Below are 10,377 nucleotides of genomic sequence, written 5' to 3'. Positions count from 1 at the left end.
CACGAGGCTTTCTTAAATCCTCCCTACACAGTGCTTCCCAACAACCACCCTTTCTCGCTCGTCATCAACTCGTGACTTTCCTCTTCTCCACCTCCCTAAAGGTCCTAACTCTCAGACATAACGTCATAACCCTATAAGTATAATTTTTGTAAAGTAAAATAAGTAAACAAAATTACTACTTTATTACAGAAATAATTTCTGGAAAACGAAAGTAGAAATTTGAATCGGACAAACACTACTGTGGGCCTGTGATCATTCTTTTACTTTCTTTCTCAGTCTCAAATCTCTCAGAAATTCTCTGTTTCTTCCATTCTTCAAGTACGATTGTTGATGAAGATGAATATTAAAATGAGGGAAGAGTACGAGTTTGTTAAGCTTTCTTACACCATGGATGGATACGATCTCAAGGACTCACCATCATCGATTGTAATGGAAGCAGTGGACATGAACATGAGAGAAGCGGTTACAGCCGTGGAAGGCCTTCTCTGTTACCGATTCAGGGACAAGACTCTTCTTCAGGAGGCCTTGACCCACTCCTCTTACACAGAATCCCCTTCCTACCAGCGCTTAGAGTTCGTCGGCGACGCCGCTCTCGGCCTTGCCCTTGCCGAGTACGTTTTCCGAGCTTATCCTGGACTTGACCCTGGTCAACTCTCTCTCCTCCGCGCAGCCAACATCAGCACCGAGAACCTCGCTCGCGTCGCCGTTCGTCATGAGCTCTACCGCTATGTCCGTCACAATGCCCCTTCTCTTGATGCCAAGGTGGGTCCTTTACTCAAACCCTTGCTTTCACCCTTCATCATTGTCATGCTGTGTGTGCTGGTGTTTAATTTCGTGATCAATTACAGGTTAGCGAGTTCGTCCTTGCGGTTCAAGATGAAGACGGAGCCGTTACCTACTGTGGATCGGTTAAAGCGCCTAAGATTTTGGCTGACATTGTTGAATCTGTTGCTGCAGCTGTTTACGTTGACTGTAATTATGACCTCAAAGCTCTGTGGGAGGTATGCTTTCTGTATTTTTATTTCTCTGTTGTGATTTCTTGTTTTCTTCTCCTTTCTTCTGGTTATTCTTCCTTCCCCGGTTGTTTATTGCAGGTTTTTAAGAGTCTTATGGAACCAATTGTAACCCTTGAAACCTTACACAAGCAACCACAACCGGTGACCATGCTGTTTGAGTTCTGTCAGAAGCAGGGCAAGCAAGTTGACATTAAGCATTGGAGGAAAGAATCCAAGAATGTTGCTAGTGTTTATGTGGACGGGAAGCTCATTGGCTCTGGCTCTTCTGAGCAAAAGGATATTGCAAAACTTAATGCAGCAAAGGAAGCTTTGCAGAAGCTGTGGAAATCTGAACCTTCGGAGATGGAGACTGATGTTGCTGGTCAGGGAGCTGACGAGATTGAGGGGGCTAAGCACAAGTTGAATGAGTTCTGTGGCAAGAAGCGGTGGCGTCAGGCCAAGTATAGGTATGCATTACCATTCCTTCTCCAACTCAATTTTATTTCTACTCGGAGAACATATACTGCAATCTTCTACATTCCAGATAATCACTGTAGCTTGTCTGTGGGTCTTCGTCATGGATGTAATTATCTTGCACTTGCTGCCATGATTATGGTTCCTTGATTGCTTATACTGACTACTGCTTCTTATGGAACACATACATGAGCATACATTACTGGAGGAAGTAAGTGTGCTGGAGGAATTTCTGTAGGGTAATACCAAAATTGTAGGTTATAGTGTGCTTTCTGTTATCACTGGACATCAAGAGTCTGAGCTGATTTGCTTAACTCTGTTTCTATTATAAGACATCGATATCCTTTCGGAAGTGTAAATGATTGGCAGACTGAGTTTTCCTCATGATACTATGAGAGTGGGCATAGTTACAAGCCGAATGTCCATTCAATAGGCCAGATATCAATTTCTATTTGTTGTTTTAGCATAAGTTCATTAACGTATTACTTAACACAGCTGGCACTGCAACTTCTGCCCTTTCACACTTAAATGAATTTTGGTAACTTTAGTTTCTCGTGGAATTGAAGCTATCATCCTCAAACTTTCTGTGGGCAAATGAAAGATTGAGAAAGCTTATTTAGTTAGTAGTTATCCTCATTCTTTTCATCCAAGCTTTATGCATCTGTCTAGAATTTCAGCTTGCATCTATGATCTTACTTGATCCTAGCCTCTTATTCTATTGGTTGCTCATCTAGTCGGTCACCTAGTGAGTCTTTTCATCAACTCTAGAGCATGTTACAGAATCAACATCTAGATCCAAAACGTGAAAGGTGAAAATTAAAGTGATTAACTGATATATTTTTCTAGCCATATTCTTATAAATTCTTGATATCTGGAAGCAGTTGATAGTTTATGATCCTATTTAGTTATTCATGTTCTTATCTTTCTCCTAGTCAGCGGAAATGCTTTACATGTTTTGTCAAGATTTCTATTAAAATCTGCGAAGAATGACTACGAAGAGGGAGTGTTTTACCTGTGGAAGATCCCAAAGCTTAAGACATCTAATTCACTTTTGTTCATCTTGTGGATTAGTAAAGGAAGACCCTTAAAATTTTCCAACTGAGGACCTCATTTCATGCTGCACATCCTCAAAGAGTGCATGGAGACACTTCCGAATAGGGAGAAGAAAGACATTTTTCTGTCCTTGCTTCCATAGCGAAAGAAGGAAAAAGATTGGGTTTAGTATGATTCGGTACAGCTGCCAAGCTCATTTTAGCTCTTGAGGAATGGCAAAGTCAGAACTCTGTAGTGATAATTGTAGAAATCAATAGGGAAAACCAGGTAGAAACTGATTTGCGAATTTAATCAAGAAAAAGAGTAACCCACATCTCTAACTCTAGAAGAATGTATGGGAGAAGAGAAGAAAGCGAATCTGCTAATTTTTGTTCAATATAATCGATTAAAAAAAATGATTACATGCTCTTTTTTTTAGAGATTATTAATTGGCTTCAGTTTAGGCTAAAACCCTATTAACAAAGAATGACACATGAACATCTATACTGCCTATGAGAACTACTTAAAAGAGGTAATAGAGGTATATGAAACCAAACTAAAACTGGACTAAAAACTAAAATAACTATGAAATCTGAATTGACGCCACTACTAGCAGGCCATGACTTGACATGGAACTTCTCCTAGGCTGTCTGACCTGACCAGAAGCTACATCCCCTCATCAATCTGGAATAGGATGGTGGATTGAAATGTACTTTTGGAACATTATGGGAGATTGACACTTGCAATGATTAAAGTGGAGGGAATCTTTCAGAAGATGACCATGCTTTGTGCAACAGAATGTTCAACAGTCAATCAAGGAAACATCCATGAAATGAGCTTTGCCAAGATGGGCATGTTGGAACGGATGATGGCTAAAATCAGAAATGAATGTATTTGTGGGATCTTAGAAAGCCCAATATGTAATAGGTGATAACGGAAGTATTAACTAGGATGATTTCTTCCTGTGCAGCAGAAATTGTGAGGACTGATTTGGTGTAAGTTGAAGGCTGAAAAAGATGTGGTAACAAGAAAAGATTTGGACATTTATGCTTCAACATAGATGTGGCATCATCATCCACCACCTAAGCCTCATTGAAACTTTTTGAGGTTTGATTCCATGAAAACTGATCCATATTCCAGGTTCAGGTGGTGATGATGAAAATGCTGTCCTGTAAACCTTGTAAGGAAGAAACTTAATAACCAGTCAACCAGTAAATAGAAGAGAGAAGAGACAAGGAAAGAAATAGGGAGAGACTTGTTCAGCGATAGAACCAATGTGTGTTCTGTTGCTGGACTGAATGCTTTATTTATGATGTGCAAAACAGGAAGAGTTGCAACTAAATAAGGAAACAAGGAAACATAAGCCCAATAGGAAATTACCTACCTAAGAAATACACAAATCAAATCTATCTAAACCCCACTCACGATAGGGACAGACCCCTATCATGAGTACAGCCTAACACTAATACCAGTAACCACATCAGTGGGTCCAATTGGGGTCCACGACTCCTTTAGGACCACAGCTTAACAAACTTACGGAAGATAAGTGTATAGGTCTCCATATCATACTCATTAATCAATGCCCTTCCTATTGAAGCTTAAAAAGTTGAACCAGGGGTTTTCTTGATGCTTATTCTTCTTTTTGGGTTATTTTCTACTGGATGTCAACTGTAATTCTTTGCTGTCATTATTCTAGTGCCTTTCAGCTTTGGTTGCCCCATTCTTTCAACATCCTGTCGTTGAAGTACTTAAGTTACTACTTTTGACTGTTTCCTTATGACTTTTTCCTTCTTTTTTTTTTTTTTTTTTTTTTTGGGGGGGGGGGGGTTGGGGGAGGGGGATATAGTCTTGCTGAGTCATCATTAGATATTGGTTGCCTCATGTTTTAAGTTGATTTCTGTCGATAATATTTTCATCCATGCAATGTGGTCAACCTCTTTACCTTATATGCATCACAAAAAATTAAGTTAATATCTTAAAACTTCAGAGTAGAATATGATAATACTTTCATCCATGCATCTTGTCATTAGTAGCAACTAAAGAAAATTTTGGGATTAGAGGTTTTGTAAGGAGTACTCTTCTCTTGCTACTAAAATTCTGGTATACATTGAAAAACAGACATGGATGAGAAAGATCTTGATATGCATAGGTTGTGCTTGGTTGCAGCTGGCATAAAACCTTTAGCCATTTTACCAATAGAATTACAGAGTGTGTATGAAGTGGAGAGGCACTTGTGGGGTGTTGTGCCATTGACACCTAAATTACCATAAAAAAAAGATGGGGGAGGGGGTTATGGGGAACTTGTTTATTGTGTCCTGTACTGCAGATCCCATTCTGGGGTAAGTAGGAGTTCGATGTTAGGTTAGCAGGTGGCACAAAACCTTTATACAAACTATTTTAAACATCTTTGGTTAAATCATTCATAGAAGAAGAGACTGTTTAGCATAAACTAAACGGGGTGGGATGTTGTAAGGTGCTTTATTTACACTATATACCATGTGTTGTTTCACTATACACCTAGGGACATTCTGGAGCTTCTCAATTCTTAATACACATAATTCCGTTTTATGCAGTACCTTAGGTGTTCTTGCATGTTGGAACTCCTTATCTTTGCTTTTGTTTTAAAATAAGAAAAAAAAATAAAAATTTGATTGAGGAATGTTTTCGTCTCGTATCAGTTTCATATGTCAGTGTTGATGTGAAGAATCTGCTCTTGAAATATCGTAATTAACTCTATCAGAATATAATAGTGATGTTGGATACGTAAATCATGGAGGTCTGCATTTAATTTAAATGGGATAATCTTGAACCTTCATCAGGAGCATGGAGGCTATGGCCTGGTGGGATGCTCCTATGCAGGAGTGGACCCTAATGTGTTGATCTGGGGCCTAGTGTACCTGTGGGCACCCACTAGGCCATTACTCGACAATCCTGTGAACATTCCTCAAGTTTTAGGTAGTTGAACTTGAAAATTCTTGTATTTACAACATTTTTTTATTATCAGAGCCTTCCTGCACCTAGTGAGAGTTCCAATTTTCAGGTTGTTTTACTCATTGATGTCTTTTTTTTTATGGTTGTGGTTGATCTCTAGCATATTCCTTGATGATAAGTAAAATTTATTGATTGAATTAAATCAGCTCACCTGCTTGGTGATAATGTAACAATTAACACTTCTGCAATGGTTTCTCCTGACACACAGAGTCGAAAGGGAGGTTGGTCCTGCTCATGACAGAAAATTTATCTGTTCAGTCCAAGTAGAAACTGTTGATGGTACATATTATACAACTGGAGATATAAGGTCAAGGGTAAAGGAAGCCGAAAATTCAGCAGCTTCCATGATGCTTCTTGGCTTGAAAGATAGTGAACATGGTGTTGGACTGGTAGTCTGAATATCGTTTATATTAATATTGTAGCTTTTCCTTGAACAGGTAGTTGTTTATCATGACATGTCATGAGATGGAGTTGGGATTCCTAATATGGATTTGTATCCTTTTTTGTTTTTTTGGTAGAAAGCAGGCTATTTATTGATGCGCATCCAATGCCAAACAAAGGAAAACAAGATACATAAAGTTGATAAAGAACATGATAAACACAAGGTTTGGATATACGGTATTCAAAACCTAGGAGTGGAAATTGACCTAGTTTCACATGCCATTGACTGAGTCTTCTAGACTAGGGGATGGGTCACAACCACTTCCCTAGATAAGAGGCTATAGATATAGTTAAAATTTAACGCATGCACATGCGTGCCAATAGAGGGGGTCCCATATGGGTCGAAAAGTCCAATGCCACATTGTTCACACGTGTCGACACGTTGCCACAGCCTACGTTCAAACAGACTTATTGGATCAACGAGTGGAGCTTCGACTGTCTGCATGAAGACTACCAGAGTCGTTGCCATAGTCTACTTTCGAACAGATCTACAAAAATCTGCTGGATCGACGAGTGTAGAAAACATATTTATCTCCCCGTAACATAAGTATCTCCTGCCCCTATTTATGAAAATCCTAAATACCCTTTCTCTAGTCAGCAGAGAAAAGAAACGGAACGTTGAGATTCTTTGATTGCTCCCTACCACTCTAGTCGGTGGAGTGAAAAACTTTCTTCCATGTAGATATATATGAGATATGGTTCCCCACGACAACAATGTGGGGAGAATTCTAGATGCCAAATGAGAGAAATAATATTGTGGCATGGTGGGGAGGTTTTTCTATGTGCTTATAAAAAATATAATCTTCATTAGTTTCATGACCCAATTTTCTTTCACGGGGGCACCCATCGCTTTTGGTAGTTGAATGAGACTCTTGGAACAGTAGAAAGAGCATTTTGTTCAATAGAAGACTAAAAATGAGATCATTGAGTAGGTGAACATTGTCGATCCAGGGCTTGACCTGGTGGTTTGCTACTCCCTTGGGAGAACTGTGTTAGGCATTTGATCGGTGGTTCAAGTCTCCTTAGCGACACCTAATCCACATTTAATTGCTTTCCCAGAAGTGGAGCCTTTGGGTTTTGACCCTTTGTGGATCCCCTCATTGCTTCCTTGGCCCTTGAATTGCCCCAAAAAAAAAAAAAAAAAAAAAAAATAGGTGAACATTCACCTTGGGTGAAGAAAAACTTTCTCAATAATTTATCATTAACGATAAATCGTGTTAGAAATTGTGGGCCTCATTTTACGAAACTCTTTGTCCACAACTCCTCTCCCTCTATCCTTTCTCAAAAGTCATTTCGTTGAGTAGGAAGGGCATTTTGTTCAATACAAGAGTACAAAAGTAATAATGAGATCACAATATGAATTTAAAAATCAGAATCGGATCGGCCAGAAGACCCCAATCGGTGTCAGGTGGTTCGGGGTCTTTTGGCCGATCCGATACATCGTCTCCTCAATTAGAAAATTCCTGCAACAATGATGGACACATATTCAGAATTTAAAAAATATATATATTTGAAGGGAACTAGAAAAAGAAGAAGAAGAGAAAGACGAGTCAGACCGGGAAGGGGATGGGAAGCCGGAGTGGGAACAGAAGGGATAGCTGAAGAGAGGAACAAGGATAGGGAAGTCGTAGGTATGTGGGGAAGGGTGGTGCAGCGGTTGCAGGAGGGGTAGGGGGGTGGGGAGGAAGAGGAAGAGGGGGACGCTACTTCGGCACCACCACCACACCTTCAACCACCAAAGTTGTAATCTCATCGGACGTACCACTACTGCTGCCGGAGACATTAGTGGAGTTGGCAGTACTGCCATTGTTTTCGTTTGGAGAAGATACGTCGAAGTCATGTCTGATTTTCATTGATATTCTTCTTCTTTGAGGAGTAGGGGGAAAGAGAAATTAGGGGAGTTGTAGGGGTAGAGAGGAAGAGGGGAGGGGAGGGGAGGGGAGGAGAGAAACAAAGAGGGTGTGGGGAAGAGACGAAGATGGAGGAGGAGGCGAATGGAGTATTTCTTTGCAAAATTATGCTCAATTTCAAATATCGTCGACAGGGTTATAGTGGGAGAGAGAGCGAGTTCAGTTCCTCTGCACGTATGTTCACTTACATATACGTGTTTGGTGTCTAACACTTGTCTCACTGCTTACCATTTAAAGTGTAAAGGGACAAATGTTTGCATCAAACACGTACATGTAGGTGAACGTATGTGCAGAGGATTCATTCTTGTAGAGAGAGGCAAGGGCTTGCACTAGGAGAAGGACCCGATCCTTGACCGATTCTAGCCAATCCAGTCTCCACATTGAATCCGATCTTTAAAACCCGGATCAGGATAGTCTCCAAGGAACCCTGTGCCGCACACATCTTGATGCACACCTAGGGATGTGTGCGACACAGCCCAACGGTTGGCAGCATCTTGGAGACGAGCTAAATTCTTAAAATGGGCAATTACTATCACTACCCTACACTTAGCCTATATTTATTAAAACTACCCTACCTTAAACTTCTTATATTCAGATTGCCCTTCCTTTTCACCCAGTGACCTACTAATCTATTTAACCTATCATTCATCTTCTATTTTTTATGTTTTTTTATCATTAAAATAGTAAAAAGTGAAAGCACCCACCCACTTCATCTCTCTCCCATTTTTTACTTCATTCGTTTTTTGGAAATTTATGAATACCCCTTGAGGTATGGATTTATCATCGATGCATCTTTACGCAATGTTTACACGTACATGTCCTACTTTTCATAATAATTGATAAGTTAATCCAGGTCGTTAGTGGTTTCCATTAGTGACAAACGGTAGGTGTGTTTAGAAATTTTAGGACCAATATACCCTTGATCGGGTAAAGTTACATTAATGTCCTCTTCTTCCTCTTCTTCTTCTTCTTCTTCTTCTTCCCCTGCACCTGTGACCACGACAACTGTGCTCGTGCACCTCAACCTATTCATCACTACCTCTGTTCTTCTTCGCCTACCCTTGCTAGGTCTTTGTTTCTGTTCGGGTTCATGAATGCAAATTCTGCCTCAATCTCATTGTCCATCTTCGCCGAGAAGCCTGCATACACTGCAGTGGGACTGAGTAGAAGTCACCGCAGAGGTCTGGAAGGCGATGACGGACAGCAAGTCATCAGTGGTTTTTCTGGTGAAGCTAAGAGACGCAGAGGAGTTGCGGAGGCCCGAGAATTCCGAGAATCCCTTACTATTTCCCTACAAGCATATAAATATCATGAAAATTAAGTCACAAGTTAGTAACAGTACCCACTTAATTTGTAAATATAATAATAATAAAATAGCATCTTAACCATATGGACCAGTAGGAGAGATGAGTCCTCCCGGATCAGAAGAGCTCATGTACTCTGTACTTGTAAGTGAGTGTTGTTCTTAATTTTTCTTTCTTTCACTAGGAAAAAAACAATCATGTATGGTAGAATTAAACCAAAACTATTTGGTTTAATGAAGCAACCCGGATGGAAGAGGAGATCCTCTTCTTCGTTGAAGTACGATTGGTATTTGGGAATATGAAGCAACCCGGATGGAAGAGGAGAACCAGAGAGGTTAAACAGCCACTGAAGAAGGATCGTATAGCCGCTATTACTAAAAAAGCTTTTGCTCTGTAAAAGCCATATCAGACTAGATCAGTGGAGGAGTAGCTGCAAGAAACAGGGTTGGAAGTTGGAACTTTGGAAGGGAATGAATGAAGAAACAGAGTTTGCGTTTATCTCTCTCTCTCTCTCTCGTTCTTTGATTCTACCAATGACGATGGATCTGTGGTCTGTGCTCCGAAGCTGTGAAGGACCAGATTTTCAGATCTCATCAATGCCAATGAAGCCTTGAATCGACACATGAATTTCTGCAAGAAGTTCAGATATTCGAGCCCTCCGACTATTCCCACCGAACAAATTTTCAGCAGGAGTTTGGATTCTCCGAGAGCCGTGAAGTAGACCTGTTACGGCTACGTCGTTCTTCTCCTTTCGGTTTGGGAAGGGTTCAAAGTGAAAAGAATGGAAGACGGGTTTTGTATATAATGAAGGGCAATATGATCAGTATAATAAAAATTCTAACGTTTTACTAAATAAGTTAACGGTCTGAATTAACTTATCAATTATTATTACAAGTAAGGGATGTACACGTAAATAGTGCATAAAGATGGATGCATTAGTAATAAGCCCATGCCTAGGGGGTATTCATAAATTTTCTTTTGTTTTTTTTTCTTCAAATTTTCTATTTAATTAATTTTTTATTCAACATTTCATTTTCATTGTTCTTCTTCGAACAGATCATGGTTCTAAGTATTGATATCGTATCAGGCAATACGTACCAGTTTTGCTAGTCATTGATACTAATACCATGCCGATACCATATCGATACATTGATACAAACAAGGGGTAAAATGGTCAGAAAACTCATTTTTTAAAGGAGATTCAAGAGTAATTTTGTCGGATACAACCAA

At 39.9% G+C, this 10,377-nt stretch overlaps 1 protein-coding gene across 1 annotated transcript; it reads left to right on the top strand.

Annotated features, from left to right (window-relative positions):
• The first annotated feature begins 313 nt into the window (after positions 1–313).
• Positions 314–5,891, top strand: LOC122639881 (ribonuclease 3-like protein 2). Its single transcript, XM_043832900.1, has 4 exons — positions 314–762; positions 849–1,001; positions 1,095–1,462; positions 5,701–5,891. Exons 1-4 carry the CDS (start codon positions 331–333, stop codon positions 5,888–5,890), a joined length of 1,143 nt encoding a protein of 380 aa, XP_043688835.1. The 5' UTR covers positions 314–330; the 3' UTR covers position 5,891.
• Positions 5,892–10,377: the final 4,486 nt, after the last annotated feature.

This window comes from Telopea speciosissima, chromosome 9 (assembly GCF_018873765.1).
Source record: "Telopea speciosissima isolate NSW1024214 ecotype Mountain lineage chromosome 9, Tspe_v1, whole genome shotgun sequence".
Lineage (NCBI taxonomy): Eukaryota > Viridiplantae > Streptophyta > Magnoliopsida > Proteales > Proteaceae > Telopea > Telopea speciosissima.
Note: the sequence above shows the minus strand (reverse complement) of the source record. Positions and strands in the feature narration are given on the sequence as shown.